This window comes from Herpailurus yagouaroundi, unplaced genomic scaffold (assembly GCF_014898765.1).
Source record: "Herpailurus yagouaroundi ecotype Mexico unplaced genomic scaffold, PumYag 166, whole genome shotgun sequence".
Classification (NCBI taxonomy): Eukaryota; Metazoa; Chordata; class Mammalia; order Carnivora; family Felidae; genus Herpailurus; species Herpailurus yagouaroundi.
Window position 1 is genome coordinate 4,979,121 of NW_024412407.1, and position 25,563 is coordinate 5,004,683.

The 25,563-nt window shown below is 51.5% G+C and overlaps 1 protein-coding gene and 1 long non-coding RNA gene across 5 annotated transcripts in view; one reads left to right on the forward strand and one right to left on the reverse strand.

Annotated features, from left to right (window-relative positions):
* Nucleotides 1-5,687: 5,687 nt before the first annotated feature.
* On the reverse strand, nucleotides 5,688-24,846 carry LOC121038603 (uncharacterized). Of its 3 annotated transcripts, none has more exons than XR_005794417.1 (3): nucleotides 24,782-24,846; nucleotides 10,770-11,048; nucleotides 5,688-6,159 (listed from the first exon to the last, which is right to left on the reverse strand). It is a non-coding gene; the product is annotated as an uncharacterized LOC121038603 (long non-coding RNA). The 3 variants fall into 3 exon arrangements; XR_005794416.1 differs by lacking the exon at nucleotides 5,688-6,159 and adding an exon at nucleotides 9,395-9,501; XR_005794418.1 differs by lacking the exon at nucleotides 5,688-6,159 and adding an exon at nucleotides 10,574-10,667.
* FAIM2 (Fas apoptotic inhibitory molecule 2) overlaps nucleotides 14,573-25,563 on the forward strand; it is a 34,420-nt gene continuing 23,429 nt past the window's right edge. The window contains exons 1-5 of one of the 2 annotated variants that reach the window (XM_040488199.1): nucleotides 14,573-14,725; nucleotides 18,305-18,500; nucleotides 21,118-21,218; nucleotides 21,669-21,733; nucleotides 22,160-22,213. In XM_040488199.1, the coding sequence (XP_040344133.1) occupies nucleotides 14,711-14,725; nucleotides 18,305-18,500; nucleotides 21,118-21,218; nucleotides 21,669-21,733; nucleotides 22,160-22,213 (431 nt within the window). In that variant the 5' untranslated portion in view covers nucleotides 14,573-14,710. Of the gene's footprint in view, nucleotides 14,726-18,304; nucleotides 18,501-19,337; nucleotides 19,438-21,117; nucleotides 21,219-21,668; nucleotides 21,734-22,159; nucleotides 22,214-25,563 lie in introns of those variants that run through there. The other variant, XM_040488200.1, reaches the window with a different exon arrangement.

A 25,563-nucleotide genomic window follows, 5' to 3' on the forward strand; every position in this document is an offset into this window, starting at 1 on the left:
CCGTAGTCTTAGTAAGCAGCAATGCCTGGGACCTAGGCATCAACCCAGTCGATCTTCATTTTACACTCCCCAACGAGGCTGAGCAGGAGCAGGGCTGGAGGACTCAGGAGCTGAAGGATGCCTCTGCCTCTTTCTTTCATTATGCACTGAGTTTAGGAGCAATGTCTTATGGTGGCTAGAGCACTGGGCTTGGGGCCAGCTGCTAATTGCCTTGTGGCCTGAGCACATACCATAACCATTCTGAGTCTGTTTGTTAATCTGTAAAATGGGCTAACTTCCAGGATTGACATGAAGCTTCCATCTGATAATGTACCTCTGGAAGCTCCTTGTAAACCACAGATCATCACATGAACCAAATTATTAGGCATCAGCCCCCTTGCTCCATGCCTCCCCTGGCCCCCCAACCTTCCGAGAGCAAAGTTCCGGGGCCTTGTCCAGAAAGCTGAGGTTCTTCTACCCAGCACCCCCCAAACCCCAGCTCCGTGTGTTGCCACTCCTCCTTACACACCCTTCACCCTGGCCAGAGTTAGTCACTACCCTTCCACGCCTACACACCTTTGCACAAACCGTTCTTCCTGCCGGGAATGCCCCCCTCCTTTGCTACTGGGAGAATTCCAGACTCACCTGCTTCCCTGTCTCCCTATGCCTGATGTGGAGTCAGGCAGTCTGGGTTAGATTGTTGGCTCTGCCACCTACCGGCTGAGTGACCTCGGGCAAAGTTCCTTAACCTCTCCCGCGTCGGTTTGCTCATCTGCAAAATAGAGACAATAACAAGACCCACCTCTTTGGGGCACTGTGAGGATGCACGGAGATAACACAGAGCCTGACCCCGGCCTGGCACACGCCAGGTGCTCAGGAAATGATAGCTAACATCACTACTCTTAGTGTGATTATCAATAGCTCCCCTGTCCCAGCTGACCCAGGATCTCTGCACTCCCCACCACCCTGGGAGGTCCTGGCCTGTCCTCAAAGAATACCCAAGGGAAGTCTTTGGGAAAGTGAGGGAACTTTCCTGCCCTTACTGATTAACAAGGCAATTAGGATGAGAGCCAAATGACAGTAGAAATAGAACTCGCCAAGAAGAGCTGCGTTCTTAGAGAAGAGAGCTGCATCTCAGCGGGGGAGGGGAGCCCAGGGAGGGAGAGACCACAGCTGCAATAGGAGATTAGCCATGTGACCATCCTCCATTTTGGAGGGGAAGGGCCAAGGGCCGGACAGCTCTGCTTGAACTCTGAGCCCTGCCCAGGCTCTTCCACTTGCCAGGGCCTGCCTTTTTTTCTGGTCAGCTCCTCGCCCCGTCCCTCATTCTAATGGTGGCTACTTCCACAACCACTGATAATTCTCGCTAATTATGCAAATACAGGCCAGCACTGTGAAAATAGGGTACCAACTAAGAGCGTGGGCTTTGGAGGCAGGCCAAGTATCTGGCATATAATGAATGATCACCATCATCATCTCACATCTTCACAATAACCACTAGATGACAGTGAGCTTTGGAGCCAGACTGCCCCGGGGTTCGGTCCCTGCTCCACCACTTTCTAGGTGTGTAAAGCCTGATAGACTGCTCAACCACTCGGCTTCAGTTTCTTCCTCATCTCTGAGATGGGGATGACAAAAATAGCACCTACCTCACTGAGCTCATTTGCAGATGAAATGGTATCGTGTCTTTGAAGCACTTAGCACAATGCTTGCAAGATGGGAAGCACTTGATAAATGTTAGTTACTGTGAACCACTTCTCAATTTGGGGCATGACGAAACAGAAGGAAAGAGAAATAAAGTAACTTGACCGAGGTCACCAAGATTGTCAACGGTGAAGCCAAGATTCCACCCTGAGCTGTTTGACTCCAAAGTCAGAGTTCCCTTGGCTCTTCTACGTTGTCCCATATTTTTATTACCCTCATTAAATACACTTAAGCCAGAAAACAATTTAAAAATATATACTAGCTATAATGACAATGGGTTGAAACCCTCCAAATATACTTAAATCCATGAGTTTATGATTAAAAAAAATTAATCACCTTTGGAGATGCTAAGAAAGTAACTCATTATTGTGAAAACTGTAAATAAAGGGAAAGGAATCAAGCACTGATATGTTTTTCCTGTGTGGCTCGTAAAAGTTCACTCAGGTTAACCATGTAGTGAAGAGAGGGAGGTTTCTGTTAGTAAAGGTGTTTCAGCTGTCAGATGCAGGAAGAATGACAGAATATCACTATTTTGCAACCCCTAATGAAATAATGGATCCAAGCACTGATTATCCACAGCTACTTACGATGTATCTCTCTTGATAGAAGAACACACCCGGGGAGTAATCTTCCCAGATGTTGAACCTGAATCACATCAAGCTTCTACATATAAAGATGCAACCAAACTCCAGGCTGTGGGAAACTCTACAAGACAAATGACCTTGTTTCTTCAACAAATAAATTGCTAGGTGGGGGGAAAGAGAAAAGGAGGTAATGGTAGTTTAAAAAACGCTTAAGCAACACCAATCATGTGCATTATAGAGACTGTATCTGGATCCCAATTTAAACAAATTACTTTAGAAATGAGACCATTGGAGAATTCGAACAATCAGATATTTGATATTAACACATTGCTGTTAATTCTATAGGACTATTTTTTAAGTCCTTATCTCTTAGAGATGTGTACTGAAATATTTACAGATGAAATGATGTAATATCTGAGATTTGCTTCAAAAGAACCCCGGGGTAGGGTAGGCCTGCAGATGAAACTCAGTGGGCCATGAGTTGATAATCATTGAAGTGGGGTAACAAGTACATAGGAGTTTGCTATATTATTCTTTCCCCTTTTGTATGTTTGAAATCTTCCATAATAAAAACTACAAGAAAAAAACAAATGAGGGGAGGACCGGAGAAAGAAGGAGAAAGAGAAAATCCCAAGCAGGCTTCGCACTGTCAGCTTAGAGCCCGATGTGGGGTTCCATCTCACGAACCATGACCTGAGCAGAAACCAAGAGTCGGACACTTAACTGAGGCACCCAGGCGCCCCTAGACTATTTCTAACGCTGAATGTCTGCCATGTGCCAGGCACAGTTTTAGGTCCTTGATTTGTTCTCAGTCATTGAATCTCTGAGCCACCATAAGGGCAGGGAACCTGTATTGTGCCCATTTTAGAGGTAAGGATGCGAAGGTCTAAAGAGGTTAGTTAACTTGTTCCAGGTCACAAACAGCAAGTGGAGAATCTGAGATCTGAGCTCAGACATTCCAGCTCCAGAGCCCGGGTGCTTAATTAAGTTCTACTATAGGCCCAACATGCAGTGCTAATCATCCATCCACCTGAGCCCCTCTGGGGTCCTTTCTGCATTCACAGGAGCTCCCTGACCCTCCTGCATCCCTACCTTGCCCACTGCCAGGCAGAAGAGTGCGGGGGCTGTGGGAACCTGCCAGTGGGACCCCACCTCGAGAGTTGAGGTGCGTGAGAAGAGCACTCCTGAGAGTCTCTGACCCATGAATTTTGGGCAAGGGCGGAGCCCTGGCTTGAGGTGGGGGCAGAGCTGTGCCAGGCAGGAGCAGCTGAACATTTCCTCCTTGTACTCGCAGCCCTTCCTGTCTTGCACTGAGTGTGGCAAGGCCTGATGGGCCCTCACCCAGGTGTGTGTGCCCACGGGGAGGACCGGCCGAGCCAGCAGGCTGACTGCAGGAATGGGATGAATCTTCTCTGAGAGGGGGAAAGAGCCAGGAGGCCGCACACAATGACATCGAGGTGTCCTCATGGCCTGTTCCCAATTGTCTTCCAGCTAGTGAGAAGCGATATGAGTTTGGCCTCCTGGCTCTCTGGAGATTACAATCTAAAGGATTTGAGGATTAAAATCTCCAAATATTCTGAGTGCTTGTAGCCACCCCGGCAGGCCGGCACCCTGTCGGCATAGTTTTCTGCTATTTGAATCGTCTCCCCATCCTCTCCCTCACCTCATTCATTTTTTAAAAAATTGTTAATGTTTATTTTTGAGAGAAAGAGACAGAGAGACAGTGTGTGAGTCGGGGAGGGGCAGAGAGACAGGGAGACACAGAATTCGAAGCAGGCTCCAGGCTCTGAGCTGTCAGCAGGGCCCTATGGCAGGGCTCGAACTCGTGAACTGTGAGATCATGACCTGAGCCTGATGCTCAACCCACTGAGACACCCCTCCCTCACCTCATTCCTTGATTCGGCACTTACTCCATGGCAGGCACTGTGCCTGGCACTGAGGATATAAGGGTGGATAAAACAAGGTTTTATTTATCTCAGGAAGCTCACAGTATGCTAGGGAGGCAGACGCAGGAACAGAGAAATTCGAGGGTGAAGGAGAAAATACCTGCTCCTCACTCCCTCTCCCCAGGAGAGGCCTGTGGGGCTTAGCTCCCCATCTCTGGCCTAGTCTGGGTGGGTCACAATCCCTCTGTGAGTCTGCCTTCCCTATACCTTCTTGTGGGCTTTCCTTTAAAAGAGTGGGGAAGATAGAACGGTTCAGTCTAGACCAGCATAGTTGAACAGAAAGAAATATGTGAGACACAAGTGTGTGTCACATAACTAATTTAACTTGTTTTCATATCCACGTGAAAAAAAGCGAAAAGAACAAGTAGAACTAATTTAAAAAAAATTTGTTTGCATTTATTTCTTTTTGAGAGACAGAGTGAGACAGAGCATGAGTGGGGGAGGGGCAAAGAGAGGAGACATAGCATCTGAAGCAGGCTTCTGGCTCTGAGCAAGCGGTCAGCACAGATCCTGACACGGGGCTCGAACCCACAAGCCGTGAGATCATGACCTGAGGCAAAGTCATCGTGACCTGAGGCAACGTCGGATGCTCAACAGACTGAGCCACCCAGGCGCCCCACAAGGAGAACCAATTTTAATAATATATCTTATGTAACCCAACATACCCCAAATATTATCACTTCAACCTGGAGTCAATATAAAAAATGTGAATAAGATATATTACATTAGATTTTCATGCTTGGAAAGGCAGTGTGTGTTTTACACTTACAGTATATCTCAGTTTTGACTCTTCACATATTAAGTGTTTGGCAGCTACCCGCGGCTAGTGGCTACTCCATTGGACAGCACACATCCAGATGATCAGTTTGGGATTTGGTCGGCCCTGGCCAATTTTGGAGCTGGAAACTCAACTCCATCACCCAAGAAACAGGCTGTGTCTACTGTGCCAGGAAGAAGGGTAACCGCAGCCTCATGTTCCTGCCCAGAACACAGACCCCCTGGGGGGCCAGGCAGGAAAATGGGCTGAGGCTGCGCCCTGGGTGTGGCCCATTAGCCAATCAGAGAGCTAAGGGCTAAGGGGTGGGGGGAAGGGAGCCCCCTTCGTCGGGGCTCTGACAACCCCAATGTGGGCCCAGAGAGAGCTCAGAGACACCGTGCCCTTATTCTGTGGTCTCCTCCTTGTCACATGACTTTCCATTCCTTCCTCCAGCTGGGTCTGCCAAAATGCTACCTTCAAGATGTAGGGACAAAATCAAGGGAAAAAAGAAGGCAGACCAGAAGAAAACACACCAATATTTTAACCATGATTTTTCTCCAGGTTATGGAAGTAGATAACTATTTTTTTCTTCCCATTTTACCACATTTGCTTAAAATTTTTTAAATTATGAACACACTTTAATTATGTAACCGGAAAAGGAAATCTGTATAGATTTTGAAAATCGTGCTTGGTGTTCAAAGACCGGTTTAAATGCCAACTCCCTTGAAGGATTCCCAGGCCTCCCTCTGTGTCACTTTCCTCTGTTATGGTTCTTACTATACAGCCCTGAGGGTCCCGAGTTTAACCGTGGGCTTGTCTTCTCTCCTCTCCAGCATCTTGAGGGTGGCTTCTGCATCTTGCCATCACCATAAGGCCTGCCTCCGTGTCTTCTAGCCAGTAGGGGCTCTCTACATGTTGTGGAATGGATGACTGAGGCAAGCTGGAGCCTGCAAGGCTCCAATTGGGCTGGATGCCTTAGGGTTCAACAGAGTCCTGCTATTCCTTCTTCTTCCAGCCAAGCTGCTCTGCTCCCTGACTTCCATTTCCCAATGTATAAAATCACAAAGTCCACAGGTGGCAGGGGACACACACCTTGAGAGTTCACACTGTCCAGTCCAGGTCATACTCTTCCTTCCTCTCCTCTCCCTGTTTCTTGATAGGTTATGTGCTTTATCCACTTGAGCCCAACCTGGTTTGTGAACATGTCAGAATTTAAAGTCCCCTAGTGCCAAAAGAAATTGGATAGCCTAGAAGGAATGGATAAATTCCTAGAAACGCACAACTTTCCAAGACTGAATCATGAAGAAATAGAAAATCTGAAGAGACTGTAACTAGTAAGGAGAATGAATCAGTAATCAAAAACCACCCATCGAAGAAAAGCCCAGGACTATATGGCTTCACTGGTGAATTCTACCAAGCTTTTCAAGAATTCACTCCAATCCTTGTCAAAATCTTCCCAAAAATTGAAAGAAGGGAACACTTCCAAATTCATTTTATCACACCCGCAGTATTCTGATATCAAAGCCAGACGATGCTATCACAAGAAAAGAAAACTACTAGGTGTTTATATCCTGATGAACATAGATGCCAAAGTCCTTAACAAAATACTAGCAAACTGAATTCAACACATGTAAAGAATCACACACCATGTCCAAGGAGGATTTATCCCTGGATGCAAAGACAGTTCAACAAACAGAAATCAATTAAAGAAATACATCCAAGAACAGAATGAAAGATTTTTTAAAAATCACATTAGCATCTCAGTAGATGGATTTGACAAAATTCAGCATCTTTTCATGATAAAACTCAACAAACCAGGGATAGAAGGAAATTACCTCAACATAATAAAGGCAATATGTGAAAATCTTGTCACTCATATCATACTGAATGTTGAAAAACCGAGAGCTTTTCCTCTAAAGCTACTTTCTCTCTTGCCACTTCTATTCAACACGGTACTGGAAGTTCCAGCCAGAACAATTAGCAAGAAAAAAGAATAAAAGGCATCCACATTGGAAAGGAAGAAGTAAAAATATCAGCTTGCAGATGATATGACCTCATAGGTAGAAAACCCCCCAAAGATTCCAGAAAACCCCATCAGAATAAATGAATTCAGTAAAGTTATGGGATACAAAATCAACATACAAACCAGTTGGAGGGACGGATAAAGAAGTATAGTGTACACACAATGGAATATTATTCAACCTTAAAAAAGAGGGAAACCCTGCCTTTGGGATAACATGGATGAAACTTGAGGACATTATAAATAAGCCAGTCACGAAAGGAGAGAAACGCTGTATGATTCCACTTTCATGAGGTATCTCAAGGAGACAAACTCATAGAAGCAGAGAGTTGAATGGTGGTTTCCAGGGGCGGGGGGAGGAGGAGGAAATGGAGAGTTGTTGTTTAATTAGTATAAAGTTTCAGCTATGCAGGATGAATAAGTCCTAGAGATCTGCTGTACGGCATCGTGCTTGTAGTTAACAATATTGGATTGCACACTTAAAAATATAAAAGGGTATGTCTCACGGTAAATGTTCTTATCACAACAAAATGTTTCTTTAAAAAAAAAAAAGGAGGAAGAAGAAGAAGAATTCAAAGGCAACAGGCCCGGTCAACTTGTCCTCAATTCTAGCTCCAGCCCTGGTGGTAGAGGCACAGCCACTTTCTCTTGTTTTCTTTCCTGGGTTTCCTTCCGGGACCCCTAGTGTGACAGAGCCCTTGCCCGGCCCAGTTGATGGCTTGGGGCTGTGTTGGGGGTGGAGGAGCTCATGCCTGGTTGTCAGGCCTTGGCCATGGCCTCTTTTGTGAGATGCAACTCTCTGCTGGTTCATGTTCTGGCCTCTTTCCAGAAACAGTGCAAATCTGTCTCACGCCAGTGACTGTCAACAGTTCTGGGGAAATTTTTTTTTTTTTTTTTTTTAACATAAGGCTGATCAAACACTTGTAACGGGCCTGAGACATCTCCCAGACCTCACTGTCACGAGTGCTGCAGAGAACAGTCTTCACAGCCTCAACCACACAGACGCCACTGAAATATTTACAAGGTTCCTGGCTCATGAAACGGAGCTTTCCGCTTAGGAGAAAGGGAAGGGACCTGGTGCGTGTGAAGTATCTACAACGTGTCGCACCACTCAGGGAGTTTCACTTTCGTGGTTTGTTTCTGTGAGGGACCTTCTGGAAGCTGACGCTTGCTCAAGGAAATGAACTTCTAATGGTGGCATTCTGAGCCTGCTGTAGTCTTGCTCGAGGGTAGAGGGCTAGGAAAGGGGTCTCTCCAACCCACCTCTTGGAGAGTTGTCTCCTGTGCTTGTGAATTCAGCTGCCTTGCCTAGACCAACCTCCACCCTCACCCTGGGCTAGGTCATCTTGGGATTAGGCACACAATTGGCGCCTCCTGTTTTCCTTCCTCCAAGCACTTATTTTTGTGCCCTTCTGGTCCCTTGAAGGGCCGCCCTTCCTATCTCTGCCACCACTCTCTGTCTGTGGAATCCTACTCTTTTCTTTCAGATGCTGTTCAAAAGCCACCTCCTCCAGATCCTTTCTGTCCCCCAACCAAATATAACCGCTCCTTCTTCGGAACCTCCTGAAAGCACATCAATCATGTGTGACTTAGTCTGTAGGGTACCAGGGGATAAACACCTGTCATGTCACACCTGACTAGAATTTTATGGCTCTTTGTAGCACACGCTACAGACCGGTGCTTGTTATAAGTTTCTGAACAATGACGAGGGTAGTGCCCATTCAACACACATTAGGGGCATTAAACTGAGTTCCCGAGGGTGTGGATGGCTGTTCCACATCTTTGTCTCCTCAGCACCTAGCATGGAGCTGGCACACAGTAAGCTCTTGATAAGTGGCCCTGAATGGATGTTCACAACAGCTCTAACCTGTCAGGCCTATCACATCAGGCCCTGTGCGAAGCTTGTTCCTAATTAGCTCATCGAGTCCTCCCAATCACTCTTTGAGACAGGCACTAAGGTTCCCCACTAAAAAGCAAGGCCCACAGGGCAGGGATTTGTGTCTTTTGTGTTAGATGCTGTATCTGCGTGATTGCCTGAGATGTAGCAGGCCCTCGGTGAATATTGGTTGAATGAGTGAATTAATGAATGAATATCCATTTTACAGATGAAAAAACTAAGCTTGGAGAGGTTTAATGACTTGCCTAAGTGGTAAGATCAAAATTTGCACCCAGATAGACCTAATGTAAAACCTACCTGTATTCTTCTTTATCAGTGAGCTCTACCCAGTGGAAGAGGAGTGGGGGCTGGAAGGATAGTCTTACTTTTTTTTTTTTTTTAATGTTTATTTATTTTTTGAGAGAGAGAGGGAGATGGAGCGTGAACAAGGGAGGGAGGAGAGAGAGGGAGACAGAATCTGAAGCAGGCTCTAGGCTCTGAGCTGTCAGCATAGAGCCCGATGCGGGGCTCAAACTCACGGACTGTGAGATCGTGACCTAAGCTGAAGTTGGATGCTTAACCGACTGAGCCACCCAGGCATCCCGATCGAGTCCAACATTTAAGGATCTTCCCATCTGGTAGAGAAGCAGACGTGCGCACATAAAAATCCCATAGCACAACGTGTGGTCTCAACAGAACCCGTGGCCATGCTAGGAATCAGGGAGGGCCAGCCCCAACAGCAAGACCCAGGGGACAGAAATGACTTATCAAGGGTCTGGACACTGCTAAGAGCAACAGAGCAGATGGGGCTGGGTGTGAAGAGCCTGTAAACCGCAGCTCCTGCACTTGGCTCCCCCTGCCCCAGCTCCCGGCAAACGCCCAGAAGTTGGGGGGTGGGGAGGAGAGAGGGGGACTGGAATGTGGTTTCATACCTGTAAGCAGTCCCTGCAGCTGGGAAGAGGCTTCATGTCCCTGTGCTGTGGAGACACATCTGGGGAGGCCTCTTGTCACGGGGGAGGGGGTGAGGAGGTAGGAATGGAAACCCTAGCATAGAGAAGTTGTGTCACCAGGCTGTGGCTGGCCAGTTCAGGAGGTCAGGTTCTTTGTGGCAGGGCTGCTGGAGGGGGAGGTAGGAAGGGCCTATAAGGACAGCAGTGAGAGGGGCAGGGGGCCAGGGACCAGGAGGACAATTTGTAGGGAGGCAGCCACTGCTGAAGCCCAGGTAAAGCCAGGAGGGCACATTGGTATGCCTGAGCTCACCTGGACCTCCACCTCTCATAGCCCACCCTGAGAAACCTGCTTGCTGTGAGGATCGGAGCTCTAGCCACTGCCTCGGCCCTTCCCTCTTACTGACTTCAAATGTGCAGGTTCTCTCTTCATCCCTGGGGGACAGGGGCTGTTGCGGGTTGCGGGGGGGGCAGTTATGGGTAAGGATCTGGGAAGAGGTACCCGGAAAGCTCTGCTTTTGCCCATCTAGGGAGCCGGAAAACCCCCAGCTCCCCCCACCACACCCCGACCAAGTGATGTCACTGAAACACTCTTGGCCTGTTGGTCCTGGAGATGGGGTCACATCCACCCTTCTCATCTCAGCTTGACCCCCAACGTGTCATGTAACTTTGGGTTTGTCACTCACCCTCTTTGGCCTCTTGTTTCTATGGCTGTAGAAAGAGAAATCTCGCCTCTGTCCACACCTCCGCCCCCCCCGCCCCCCGTCCCACCTCCCAGGCGCTTGCTGCAAACAGAGCTGGCTGAGAAGCGGAGCAGAACAAGGATGGGGATGGGCTGCCTTGCTTGCGTTGGCCTGAAAGGAGGGGAAAGGAAACGTGGGGGCCCACACCCTCCCCTGCTCTGAGGAGCGGCCCCGGCCACACGGACTGGTGGTCTCTGAGTCTGTCCCTCTTACCTCAGCCTGGTCATCGAAGACGGTGAGGGGGTTCTGGGAGAGAGGGAAGAACTTTCTTCTGACTCTCCCACCCCCCTCCAGGTGCTGCTCTGGGCCTCTTCCCTCCTTGGCCTCACTCTGCAGGATGTCGTCATGTATTCCATGATTCAGCCACTGTCCACATGCTAACGACCAAGGAGCCCCAAACCTCCGAATCCAGCCCAGTCCCAGCTGCCGCACTGCTCGACTTGATGAGGCCCCAGAGCTGGGCTCCAGGGTGGGAAAGGGCATGACATTCCCCTAAAATACAATGCAAGGTGCCCCCTGAGCTATGTAAGGAAGGCACTGCCTAGACATCTCTTCTGGGCACCAGGAGCCTCTAGCTAACTGCCTAGGAGACATCTCTACCTAGATATCCCAGGAGCACCACAAACTCAACCTGACCCCCCCCCCAAACACATCAGCCCCATCCTCCCTCTTACTAATGGCACCATTCTCCCAGGGTCTCAGCCTACAAATCCCTCTGTCTTCAGCCTCTTCCCAAGTCCTGTCAATCCTGCCCCAAGCTGTCTGCCTCTCTCCATCTTTTCTGCCCCTGGATCATTTGTCTTATTTTTAAATTAGCAAACATGCATGGGGCACTTGGTATATGCCTGGCTCTGCTCTGAGTGCTTTACTAATACTAACTCAGTGAGGAAACAGAGGCACAGAGAAGCAAAGCATCTTGCCCAGGGCCGGGATTTGAGCCCAGGCAGACCGCTCTGCAGTCTGGGCTCCAGGCCGCCACAAGAACTCACAGAGTCTGCATTCTTTTTTAAAATTTTTTTTTTCAACGTTTTATTTATTTTTGGGACAGAGAGGCACAGAGCATGAACGGGGGAGGGGCAGAGAGAGAGGGAGACACAGAATCGGAAACAAGCTCCAGGCTCTGAGCCATCAGCCCAGAGCCTGACGCGGGGCTCGAACTCACGGACCGCGAGATCGTGACCTGGCTGAAGTCGGACGCTTAACCGACTGCACCACCCAGGCTCCCCCAGAGTCTGCATTCTTATCAGCGTTGCCCTCCTTCAGGCCCTCCCCACAGTTCCTCACAGGCTGACCCTTCTTCCCTTCTTGTTCAAGAGAATGCTTTAACGACAAATATCACTACAGCAGTTTGGTCTTTCTGAAGCATGATTTCGAACTTATTCCCCTGCTTGAAAACCCTTGGAACTTCCCCCCACCCCCACTTCTGATGCTAACAGAATAAAGCCCATTCTCTGGGCTAGAGAGTCAGAGATGTGACCCCAACAAGCTCCCGGCTCCCTGGGGAACTTCTCACTGTGCCTGGCTCCCCTCAGGCACCCCTTTCTTTAGCGATCCTGCCCGAGCCTGCTTCCCGCCCTGGCAGTGCGCAGGGGTGAGCTCTGAATGGACCTTTTCCCGCCGAAGAAAGGCTGCATGTCTGAGTCCCCTTTGAACCACCAAAGCTTCTACCACAGTGTGTCACATAGAACTAGGCACGACACACGTGATGAAGGAATAACAGCGGAACTGAGCTGCCTTATGAGGGTGGAAATTATTTCATTAAACAACATCTATGGAATCCTTGAGGCTAATACTAACAGCTGATGCTGAGAGCTTAGAAGAGAAAGAGGGACCAAAAGTCTAAACACAAGATATGTGTCAGAGGTCACAATTGCCAAGGAAATAAAATAAAGCCGGGGCAGGAAAAAGACTGCCCGATGAACTGGGTGGTGGTACATTGGTGGCATTCCTACTTATATAGGATCAGGAAGACCTTCCCAAGAAGGTGATGTGTGAGCAGAGCCATGAAATGAGTGAGGGAGTGACCCATACAGCAATCTGTAGACATTCCAGGCAGAGGATGTAGCAAGTGCAAGGGCCCTGAGCTAACAGTATACTTAGCCTGTCAAGGAACAGCCAAGAGGCCTGTGTGGCAGGAGTGGAGTAAACAGGGAGAGAAGGAGCAACTGAGATTCGCAAATACATGAAAATGCTGAGGCCTACATAAATTCAGGCTCTGTGTAACACCATATGTCTGGGTAATAGTCACAGCTAGGATTTATCGAGTACATTCCACATGCCTGCCACAGTTCTCAGCCCTGCCAACGTGGAAACTGCTAGACAGGTTCTCTCAGAATCTACCAGGGAGACAAAGAAACTCCACAGTGTCATGTGACGGGTGCTAGGAAACTACAGAAAAAAGCATCAATCCCAGACCAGGGGCCAGGGAGGCTTCCTGGAGGAGGTGGCCACTAGAGCTGTCACGCAGGAGGAGAAAACTGCTCCAGAACACAGATTCGGGGGGGGGGAGGAGGGGACAGTGGTGGCGTGCAGGCCAGGCAGACCTTGGGCAGCAGTGGGGGTGGGGGGAACTATGCCAACAGTTTGCAGGAGGAAGGGGGCAGGAGAAGGGCTGGGAAGGACAGGGAGGGCTGAGAGAGCCTCTAGACAGGGACACCCCGGCTTAAGCAAGCATGTAGGCAGTTGGTAGCTAGGGGGCGGGACACAAAGGGCGAACAGAGTTGGAGTCACAACTCAATAATCTAGCTGCACACCAAGCGCCCTGCTCTCTCACCGTCATTAGGTGGGTCTAGCTGAGAGACGACAGAGAAGCAGACGGTAAGGGGCCATCCCTGCATTGGGACTTGGTTTCTCATCTTATCCTAGGAAGTTCAGATCCTTTTAGGCAGATCTCAGAGTCCTCACCCTGGAGCGGCCCAAGACACTAATTCCTCAGCTAATAATGACTCACATGCTGGCTGCACTTTGTGGTCTTCAGTGCGCTTCCACTGCCATAACCTGTGTGCCTCACAGTCAATCTAGGATGGACAGAGCTCTTTCTTTCCATAGGAGACGCTGCAGCTCACAGAGATCAAGGCCTTGCCAAAGTCACAAGGCCAGAGGGTGATCAAGTTGGGAATCCAGCCCAGGTCGTGAGATTGCAAACTCCATAGCAACACTGCAGCAGCTTTGGAAAACTGGGCCCAGCGATGGCCAATTCCCAAGGACAAGCCTGGGAGAGGGGAGGGAACAGGCTCTGGAAGGGGGCAGGGGTGATGGAGGCAGGAGTGGAGGCAGAAAGGAAGCAGCATCTTGGGAATGGGGATGGGAGTTGGAGACGCTTTGAGACAGAGCTAGAAGCCTCTCCAGAAAGGCCTGGTTAGATGGTCCAGCAGGGCTGAAAAAAAAAACAAAAACAAAACTCAAAAAACCAGCACCTGCATCCTCCCACACCAGGCCTCTGCGACAAGGTAGGGAGGGGCCCATTGCTCCCATTTCACAGGTGGGAAAATGGAGGCAAAGGAGAGGTGCCTATATGGCTTGCCAAAGGCCCATAGGAACTGAGGGCCCAGGGGCCCTATTAGAAGCCAGGGAGGGTAGATGAGCCAGCCGTGGGAGACTTTCCCCACTCTGCCGTGGATGATGAAACAGATGAGAGGGGAGGTGGAAATGGAGACAGAAATCTGGGACGCATCCAGAGGCAGGGAAAGGGGAGGCTGAGGCTTGAACAGAAAGAACCTGTCAGCGGCAGAGATGGTGGAGCGATAAGGCTCTGACACCCAGCTCCAGTTACAGGCAGGCAGCATCAGCTGGTCGGGTGTCACGGAGTCCCCGCGCCTCCTCCCGCCCTGCGGACCCATCCACTTGGGTGGCTCTGCAGCACGCGCTCCCTAGTCCCGGGATGAGGGTTCAGGGTGGAGGGGACGGGGGGAGGGGGCGGCGCGCCTCCTCCTCCCCACGGGCTTGTAAATCCGCAGCGGCCTCCGCAGCAGCCTCCCAGCCCGCCCCCGGGCCCCCTCCTCCTCCTGCGCCTGAATGGTACATTCCGGTCCGCCTGGCCCGGCTGCAGTGGATGTTGCTAGAACCCACGCGGAGGAAGGAAGAGACGCAGGCAGGCTGCGGTGACCCAAGCGGCCGCCCCTGCCTCAGGGACCCCTTCCCGGAGAGACGGCACCATGACACAAGGAAAGGTACCGGCATCTCCCCCACCTGCACCATCATCCTTCATCCTTTGGCTCCCCGCTCCCCGTCATCCCGAGCAAACTCTCTGGACCACTATAAGCATCCTTCCCCGGCGCCTGTGCGAAGGTCCTCTGTGGTCCTTGTTGCAGTCAGAGGACCAAAAGGCGCATTTCAAGTGATAGGTCAGGGCCTCTTCCTGCCCAACAAGCCCTCTCACCCCAGGGGCTCTGGCATCTCAAGACCCTTCACAGGTACCCAGTTTCCCTTAAGGAATCAACCTGGGTGTCCAGGGTGTGGTGGGGGGACTATAGGGGGGCACCTGGGTGAGCCCCAAGGAGTGGTGCCTATCCTGCCCCAACCACATTATGCTCATCTTTCCCACCTCCACAGAAACCCCCACCCCCACCCCCCAGCCAACTCATTCCACATCTGGACACATGCTTTGGGGGGGGAGGGGATTACTATGGCAACCCTGCATCAGGATGCTTTAATTTTTGTTTTTGTTTTGGCTCGACATGGGACTAGATGGAACCAGATAAAACGTCGTCTCTTTTTTTCTAGTTTTAGGCCTGAAATGGAGGGGAAGGGCTGGGGCAGAGACTTGGCTGGCCTAGTGTGGTTACATAACATCAACAGCCTGTGGAATTATACAACAATCAGGGCCTGGGGCAAAGAGGGAGGGTCCTCTGGCCCTCTGTTTTGGGGGTGCCAAGGATTGGGCAGAGAAAACAGAAGAGGAGCCTCCCCTACACTCCCCCTTCCTTTCTCCAAGATGAGCCTCAGAGCCAATGGCATCCTTCCCTGGGCTCTCAGACCCTCCTCTCTGTTTTTAATCTCCTGAGACCTCAAAATGATGTCACTGGTGATACCACCTCCTGCCATTGGGCAGACCTCACTTGGGAATGAGGGTGTGTGTGTGTGTGTGTGTGTGTGTGTGTGTGTGTGTATGGGGGGCAGGGCCCAGGAGGCTCTGGGGCTGATCGGCAGGGTGGGGGTTGGGAGGAGGGCCCATTCGTGACAGGGCTGAAGTCAGAGGTGATAATTCTTTTCCTGGGTCTGGTTTCAAAGGACCTTGGTTCTGGTGGGCTGAAATGGGTTTTCCTGGATGTGAGCCTTCTGGTCTGGATGAGGAAGGAGGTTGGGGAGTGGGAGGGCAGCAGGTGAACCAGGGCCCCATTCTCACAGGCCTAGGCTCCTCAAGGCCCTTCCCTAAGGAGGCCTGGGGGGTGTTCACCGGGGTGAAAATGAAAAGCCCCCTCCCCACACCTACTGCTGATTCCACCCCCCCACCCCAGTCACTTTGCTGACATCGCCTCCTGTCCTCAATGAATGTAGCACATCGCCCCGCCTCCTCTGCCTCTGACCCCAGCTGGCTCACAGGCTTTCTGAGGATGGAAAAGAACTTTCCAGTTCAGTGGTCCTTAGGGCTGAGTGGAGACAGAGATGTTCTGGTGCTCGCTTCCCTCTGGGCTGCCTCAGCTGGACGCAACCTGCAAAGAATGAACTCAGCGGCCTTCCTCTGCAGCCCTTCGGGTTTAACACATTCTTTCTGAAGCCAGAACTAAATCCCATTCATTTTCTGAGGCTTAGTCTTTTTGTTGCCGGTCAGTTTTCATACACCCCCTCCCCCACAGTCTTCCCTTCCCTGGTGCCAGCACTCAGGCCCTTCCAGCTCACATCCTCTCCCCAAAGCTTAAGTGGACCCTCTGGGGCCTGGGGCAGAGCTGAGTGTAAATGGGCTTGAGTTTTCAACCTGCCATGGCACAATTCCCTCTGGACCTCAGTTTCCTCATCTGTCAAATGAAGGAAAGGGTTGAGCTAGATACCTTCTGAGATCCCTTCCAACAGTGAAGGTCTGTGATTCTCTTCTGGTTTGGGAGAGAGGCTGAGGTTCACAACAGGATGAGGCCAAAACAGGACTCTTCACCAGGGACCTCTTGCCCTTTCCCCACTCTATGGTCCCCTTTCTTCCTCATATCTCCCCTCACCCCTCTCTGTTTCCCTGCTCGCCCATCCCCACCTTCCTAGTGTCATCTCTAGCCCAACAGAAGGAGGCCAGTCCCAGTGGATAAGGCCTGGGCTCTGCAGCCCAATGGGCTATGTGTGGCTCTGTGACCTTGGACAAGTCATCCTTCCTCTCTGAGCCTCAGTTCCCTCATTTCAAAACAGGGATCAGGGGTGCCTGGGTGGCTCAGTCGGTTAAGCATCCAACTTCAACTTAGGTCATGATTTCATGGTTTGTGAGTTCAAGCCCCTCATTGGGTTCTCTGCTGTCAGCACAGAGCCCACTTCAGATCCTCTCTCCTCCCCTCTCTCTCTCTCTGCTCCTCTCCTGCTCTCTCTTTCTCTCTCTCTCTTTCAAAAATAAATAAACATTAAAAAAAAAAAAAAAACCAGGGGTCAAAATATAACCACCAAGGTAGCAGGGAGATTAAATGAAAGAATCTTTCATTCAATAATATTCTTGAGGGCCTACTCTGTGCCAGGCCCTTCCCTGAACCCCAGGGAGATAGTGGAACCATACACACCCCTTCTCTGCCCCAGGGACAGCCCCATGGTGGCCTCTCCTAAGAATTTCTCCTTCCTCAGTTATTTTTTAAACTTTTTTTTAAAGTTTATTTATTTTGAGAGAGAGAGAGGGCATGCATGTGCATGCAGGAAGGCAGAGAGAGAGAGAGAGAGAGAGAGAGAGAATCCTAAGCAGGCTCGGCACCTGAGCCCAACACAGAGCTTGATGTCATGATTTGTGAGATCATGACGTGAGCCAAAATCATGAGCCGGACGCTTAACCGACCGAGTCACTCAGTTTTTTTCCCCTCTCCTTCCTCAGTTTTTATTCCAGCTTCAGTGTGTGCCTCTGGCCAGCCCTGACCCTCGTGGAGCTCAGTTCTCCCATCTATAAAAAAAAAAAAAAAAAAAAAAGGAGGGGGGAGAGTCTTCCTCCGCCACCATCTTTATTGGGGTATAATTGACAAATGGTAATTGTATATATTTAAGGTACATGACCTGAATGTTTTGATATACATGTATATTGTGAAATGATCACAATCAAGTCAGTTAACATCACTTCACATAGTTACCTTTCTTTGTGTGTGATGAGAACACTTAAGATCCACCCTCTCAGCAGATTTCGAGTATACAATAAAGTATTGTTAACTATAATCACCATGCTGTGCATTAGATCTCCAGAACTTATTCATCTAGCACAATGGAAACTTTGTGCCCTTTGACCAACACCTTCCCATTTCCCCCACCCCCCAACCCCTGGCAACCACCATTCTACTCTGTGCTTCTATGAGTTTGGCTATTTTCGATTCCCAATATAACTGGTATCACGCAGTTTTTGTCTTTCTGTGTCTGGCTTATTTCACTGAGCCTTGTTGCAAATGGAAGGATCTCCTTCTTTCTTAAGGCTGAATAATATTCCATATCCCGTGTAAAATAGGGAAATTATTGTCTGCACCCCCACCCTTCCTAGTGCAGGTGAGAAAGTACCCATGGAAGTTGGGGTACTGGTGGGGGGGGTGGGGAGGACTTGGAAGGCACCCTTTCCCTGGTGACTGTCTCTCTTCGCCTCTATTCCACAGATCTCCGTGGCTAACAAGGCCCCCGGGACAGAGGGGCAGCAGCAGGCCAATGGTGAGAAGAAGGAGACTCCAGCAGTGCCTTCGGCCCCGCCCTCCTATGAGGAGGCCACCTCTGGAGAGGGGTTGAAGGCAGGGGCCTTCCCCCCAGCCCCATCGGCTGTGCCTCTCCATCCCAGCTGGGCCTATGTGGATCCTAGTAAGTCTCTCAGCTCCTGGAGGCTGGAACATCATGGGGAGTGGTAGGCCCAGAGGAAAAACTTGGGTAGGAGGAAGTTGCCCATAAATAGATGCATTGTATGGTTGTTATATGAGGCTCTGTTGTCAAAGGCTTGGGATTTGGAGGGCTATTCCAAGAGTAGGTCAAGGAGGACTCCATGAAAAGGGAGAGACACAATATTTTCTGTCATAGTACTCTTGGATGGGGAAGAGGGGATTCTTTTCAAGTCACCAAGCTAGGGCAAATAGAGGGAGTAAATAGGGGGAGGGGGTGGATCAGGGGCTATTCTAGAAAGGCTTTCCTCAAAGGGGTACATTAAAAGGGTGGAGAGAGGTCAGAGTATACACAGGAAAGGGCAGCATTAAGCTGTGGCTGGCTCCCTGTGAGTGGAGGTGTCGTGTTTACATGTGGGCTGATCCAAAACTTCCCCCTGAAGGCCCTCACTTTCCTTACCTCTCTTCCCTTCTCCAGGCCTTTGTTGGGGACAGGAGGACAGGACATGGGGAAGGTATATGGATGCCAGCCTTAGTGCCCCTCATGGCCAGGCATAATTCATAGGCACACTTACCCAGGTGAATGCCAGCTCCCTGTAGACCAAAAATCACAGCCCGTGGGAGCCCCTCTGTTAGATTGAGCAGCTTGTGGGAGCTTTGCCTTGGGGCTGGGAACATACAGCTCCCCACGTGCCAAGGAAGGGCCCCTTCTCAAATCTTCCTCAGCCCCGGCAGCCTCCCTAAGCGGCCCCTCAACCCCCCTCCCCCAGCAGAATTCTAGAAGGAATCCCAGGAACAATGCCTCAGACAGAACCTCTACTCACCGGGAGTGGCCACCATGGTCCACACTCCTTACCACAAACCCTCTCGGCCCAGAGCCAAGCAGACCTACCACACCGTGACCTACTGGAGAGCCAATGAAGGTCTGGTGTTTGTGTGAGTCCTTCTCACTGCCCCAGACACCCACAGAACTTTCTCTGTCCTCATCGCCTGCTCAGTGGTCTGGCCATTTGGGCTTTGGCAGGAGATGTAGACCGCACATGAAAGTGGAAGACAAAAGGGTGAGGGCCTCCAGGCCCCAGGTTTGCAGTGGGTTCCCCTCTCTCCCCCTTCTTCATTTTCCATATCCAGGTTGCCAGGGCTAGCTGCCTTAAATAGTGTTTTCCAGGGAACTGTCAGGGCAAGAAGGACGCTCATTTTAGTCAACATGTGACAAACATCTCTAAGTGTGTGTCAAGCACTGTGACCAGTGGTGCTAAATTTCTTAGCGATGCATGGATTTGCAAGACTTGTTGCCCCCACGGGCCTGACTGTATAGACAAGTAAACAGACAACTACCACACAATGAAAGAGATGCAGTGATAGAGGCCTAGGCAGCTTACCTAATCCGTGTGGCAGTCAGGGAAGACTTCCTGGACAAAGGGGTATCCACATTGAGTCCTGAAGACTCAATGAGTTAGCCTGGTGAAGAGGCAGGGAAATGAGTGTTCAGGCTGAAAGAATATAATGTGCAGAGGCAAGAAAGCACATGGCCGAAAAAATATAGTCAGGCTGGAGAAAAGTAGGAGGGAACAGTGTGCATTGGGGCTGAGAGCTCGGGGGAGGCTGTGGAAGCTTTGTTAAAGAACTTGAACTTGAGTAAAAGGCAGTGGGGAGCCATCAAAGAGCTTGATGCAGGGTCAGCTTTGAAAGACCAAGACTGACGCTTTTGCTGTGGAGGGAGGGTAAGATCGTGGAGAAATGGCAAGAATTAAAAGGACAGTGGAAGAGAACAGAGCAGAGGCCTCAGGAATGGCCCAGATGAGGGGTGCAAAGGAGAGGGCAGCATAGTCCCCACCAGGCACAGAGCCATCGGCTTTCGCTTTCATCTAGTTTTGTCCCCAGGAGGTGAGTGTCACGGACCCATATCGCAGAAGACACTCCAAGATGGCTGATAGTCAGTCTGAGAAGAGGGAGCCACATGTGGGTCTGTTTGACTGTGGATCCTATGCTCTTTCACAGGCCTGATATCTGGGTTCTCAGTTCTGGGACCAGGCCCCCAAACTTCATCCCCAGCCATACCCCACTCCTTGCCCTTGTCCTGGCTTTACTTCCCCCTCCAGTCTTCCCCCTGCCCTGCTTCCCAGCTGGGGCACCAGAAGGTTCTCCCATCCAACTAGTCCCTGGTTCTCACCCCAAGGGCCTCAGAGCAGGCAGGGGTAGGACCTTAGACCCTGAGATGTGCTAGGTGGCCTTGGGAGAGTGGCTGTCTCTCTCTGATTCTTAGCCACTAAAGGGAGCCAGTGTGTTTAGGGAGGAGAGTGGGGGACACAAGAGAAAAGGGCCACATTTGTATGGCAGGGATTGGCCCCCAGGGAGCCCCAGTCAGCATGCAAGGAAGGGTAGGGAGATGACAGTGTATTCTCAGGACTCAGGAGAAGCAGCTGGGGAAAAAGATCTGAGGGTGGGATGGGGTGGGGTGGGAGGTTTGAGAACGGAACTAGAGAAAAAAGCTTCCCCAGTCCAGAGAACCAGTTTGACAAAAGTCAGCTCTGAACAGGTGGCCATTGGGGGCAGCATTTATATACATGGGAGCCCTCATGGCCCTCCCCATGTCCATACAGGCAGCTCTAGCTATGAGAACGGATTCCCCGCCGGAGACCATGAGCTCTTCACCACCTTCAGTTGGGACGACCAGAAAGTTCGCCGAGTCTTCATCAGAAAGGTAACCACCTCCTCCCAACTCTCCAGGACTGGGGGACTGGGGGGGAGGACAGGGTGTCCCTTGAGAAGGCCCTGGCCCAGCCCTCTGTCTACAGAGGCCATCCCTGTGCCCCCTTCTCTAGTGACCCCAGCTGATAGCACCTGCTGGGAAGTGCTTCACCCCACTGCCCCCTGCTATACCCAAACTCATTGTCTCAACCTGTCTCCAGATACATGGGGCCCCTTGTCCTGTGGGGGTGGGCTCTGGAGCAAAGTTGCTTGTCTTTCACCTTGTCCTGGGTCCATTCTAGTGACCCCTAGGAAAGAAAGGGGAGGGTATAGGATGTAGGTCTGGAGAGTAGATTGAGTCACTAGGAAGCTGAGGTACTCGCTGAGCCTCACTGGGGGCCTGAGCCTCCCTAGCCTCCAGTGGGGGCTCCCCAAGCTGACCGGAACTCCCTCCCAAACCTAGGTCTATACAATCCTACTGATCCAGCTGCTGGTGACGTTGGGTGTCGTGGCTCTCTTTACCTTCTGGTGAGTTGGTTGTGTGAACCAGCACCTTCTAGGGGCAGCCATGGCAAGGCCTGGGGCGGGGGTCCCTGAATCAGACTGCTTTTGGAATGTTTGCCTGAAAAGATTTGTGTGGGGCAGTGGAGGCCCTCACACTGGGGAGGAATCTTAGGGAGTGCCCACGGAGGAGTCCTCTAGCCAGCAGGGGTGGACCCGGTACCTTCTGGGCCTGTTGGTGCCTGGGAAGTGGTCATTCCTCTCAGATCTTCCAGCCCCACAGCCGGGTACCTCCATGTCCCAGCCGGGGACTGTGGCTGGGGCTCCCTATGCCACCAGGATCCCTTCTTCCTTTCTTCTTCGCAAGTCCTGGGAACCGTGGTGGGGCAGGTGCAGACGTGGAAATGGAGACATAGGGGAGATTCTGATTCTCTCCCCCTCCTTTCTCTGCAGTGACCCCGTTAAGGACTATGTCCAGGCCAACCCAGGATGGTACTGGGCATCCTAGTGAGTATACCCCAGGCCTCCAGGCCCCTTCGCAGAGAACCCTCAGTGGCACAGGGTGGGAAGTCTCCACAGACATAATCCAAGCCCATGGCTCTCTCCACCCCAAAGGAAGACTGTCCTCACAAGAGCATGACCAGACGGGCCCTTTGGATCTGAGGGGGAGGGAAGAAGACAGACATAGGTTCTGGTGCTTGCACAAAGAGGGGAGGTGGGCTGGGGCCCTGGCTGGAGAGACCCAGACCTTGGCCCTGAGGGGGGGGGGGGGGCGCTGGAACACCTTGGCCCACACTAATGATAATAGTTGCTACTCTTATTAACATTGTTGTTATTAATGCCTATGAATTATTAATCATAGTAACTACCACTTACAGAATGCCTAATAAGGGCTGGGCCTTGTTCTGTGCGCTGGATATACAGTATTGCATTCGATCCTCGAGTCTACTGGGTATGATTATCTCAGAAAACTAAGGCTCAGAGAGGTTGAGTAATTTGCCCAAGGTCACACAGCTAGTCTGTGGCGGAGCTGGGATTCAAATCCAGGATTCAGGTTGAGGCTTGTGCTCTTAATCACTCCACTTGGCAGGCTCCCTTCTTCTCAAGGCACTTGGCTCCTGTTTGCCCTCTATTCTTTAAAGAACATGGCAGGTAACTTAAGAGAAGTTGGGTGGCTTAGGTGATCCTTGACCCTCCTGTCCGAGCAATTAGGGGTCATTTGGGGGTAATTCCAGGCCAGAACTACCCTGGGCTCAGAGCAATACCACTCTCACCGAAGTCTCCTTCAGCGCCTGCTGTGAGCCCAGCGCCATACTGGGCACTGGGGCTACTGGGGAGGAGACCTCTGTAGGGAAAAGTAGTGAGTGGCACAAAGCAGCACGGGAGTGAGCAGCATTCAGAGGAGGGGAGGCGGGAGGGCTGAGCCTGAGACATCCAAGACCTCAGTCCACTTGAGAGGGTGCACCTCAACAGATGCAGACTGAAGTGGCTCAAGCAAAAGCGTGGGAGTGGGGCTGCACGTGGTACATGTGGTAAATACGAGACAAGACCGGCAGGGGGCTGGAAGGCTCCATGTAAGGGAATCTGACACATCTCAGAGAGCAGGGGGTCTTCGGGGGTGGGAGCTCTGAATGCCCGGAAAGGAGCTTGCGCACTCCAGCTGTCCCAGGCCCGCTCCTGGGTAGAGGTATGGTGGAGATGTGGGCTCAGCCCAAAGCCTCCTGAACCATCCTGAGCCCAGAACAGTCCGAGTGGGCCTTGAATTAATACAAGCCAACCATAGGCTGACAGGAAGGAGGCCCATCCTGGCCTCGGTGGCTCCTCGGAGGAGCAGAGGAGTGGTGGGGAGGCTCAGTCAAGTTGGGAGTCCCAGGGGAGGAGACATTCACGCCTAGAGCCTTTCTTAGGGCATAGAACAGAGGACCCGTCTGCAGACCAGGCAAGGAGGCATGCATCTTGGGGAACTGGGGGCACTGTATGATAAAGCTAATGAGGCCCCAGGGACGGCCACCCCGGCCAACACACATGGCAGGTTGGCATGGCTCCCAGTACGTCAGCACCCCCTGGCAGACTCAGGTGCCCTGAGGACTCTGGAATGGAGTCCCCAGGCCCCTCACCAGGACTTCTGTGGGAGGGTCTGCAGGACTCCAGGTCCTGAGCAGATGGCGACAGGGAGACAGCCCGGGAATGAGCAGGCTCAGAAGTGGGGCAGAGTCCACCCCACTGAGGGCAGGCATGAGACTCTCGCCCGTGAATGGTGAGGTTTAACAACGCTCCTCCTCAACATCTCCAGACAGAAAGCAGAGATGCTCTCCCTGGCTCAGGGGTGGGGGTAGGGGGGAGGAGAGAAATCAGGAGTGGGCCTGGACCCTGTGCTTTTAAGGGGCATCACAGAACCTTAGAGGTGCTTGGGAATCCCAGCACCAAGATGCTGCTTTTTTCTCCAGAAAGCCACCCTGTGGCTCTGTCCTGCCCGGTCCCCTCCCCATCCCTCAACTCTATCCACTTTGCCCCCTGAATTTGCTTCTGGATCTGAGACCGAGTGGGTCTCACCTCCTTCAACGTACCAAGCCCTTAACAGCAATAAGAACGAAACCACTCTTTTTCTATGTGTGAGACACGGTGCTGAGTGCTTTACAGGTATTTGTCATTTGATCCTTATAAACAACCCTACCAGGCAGACACTATGATTATCCCCATTTTACGGATGAGGAAATGAGGCTCAGAGAGAAGTTATCACTTGCTAAGCAGCACAGTCTTGTGCACTTCCCCTACATGTTCTGCTGCTTCCCCTGCTGGTCCAGGATTGGCCCTAGAATGGGATACGTTGGGGGAGGACACTGGGTTTAGACCGGCTTCCACCTGAGCCTCCCTCCCCTGTTCTGACACTCTGTAAACAGACCAGGGCTCCAGCCCAGGCCTGGGGCCCAGGCTCTGACATGCCAGTGAGTCTCTCCTTCACGTCTGTGATTCATTCTCTGCCCCCTGGGATGGCAGCCTGCCAGCCCCCGCCTTCCACTCACCGCTGTCTCAAGGCACACCCCCCCCCCCTCATCTCCCTCGGTGGGCTCTTACCTTATTGTCTGATTGCTCCCTCGGAGCCCTGGCAGCGGGGAAGGAGTCAGGGCTGTGGGGCGGGGGTGGGGAAGCAGGCGGAGGAGGAAACTGTGAGGCCCAGAGCTGGGAGAGGTGGGTCAGAGCCTCTCCAGGAGGCTGCCAGTCCCATTATACTAACAACCCCCCATTCTCAAGTCCTTACCCTGTACCAGGGCCTGTCCACGCTTGACCTGTGTGCCCTCAAAATCCTGCTACAGCCCCTGTGAGCCGGTACCAGTGCTCCTGTTTCACAAAGGAGGGAAACGGAGCTCTGCAATTAAGTAACTTATTTAAGCTCACACAATAGGAGTGCAGAGCTGGGCTATGAATGCGAATGTCAGGCTCCAAAGCTGCCCTGTAACCCCCAGGTCATGTCCCTCTGCCCTTCCTGTGACCTCTGGTCTTGAGGGTTGAGGAACTGTGGACCAGAGAGGAAAGGAGACGGGGCCCTTGCCCTTTGGAAGCTCCCAGTCTGGCGGGGAGACAGGACCCACACCCAGGACACACATAGACAAGGCTATTATCGTTATTATTATTGCCCAAGTGACTGACCAGTGACTCAAGTGAGACCAGAAGAGAGCACATGCTGGAGTGTTTCTCAACTGGGGCAGGATGTTTCCACTGTCCTTCACTGGCCCCCGATACTAAGAACCCCTCAATCACTGTGACAACTGTTCCACATCACTCAAGAGCCACTGAAGAATAGGAGAAGGTGAAAATGGAGGCGTCCTATTTGCCAAATCCAGTAGGCTTATCTCCAC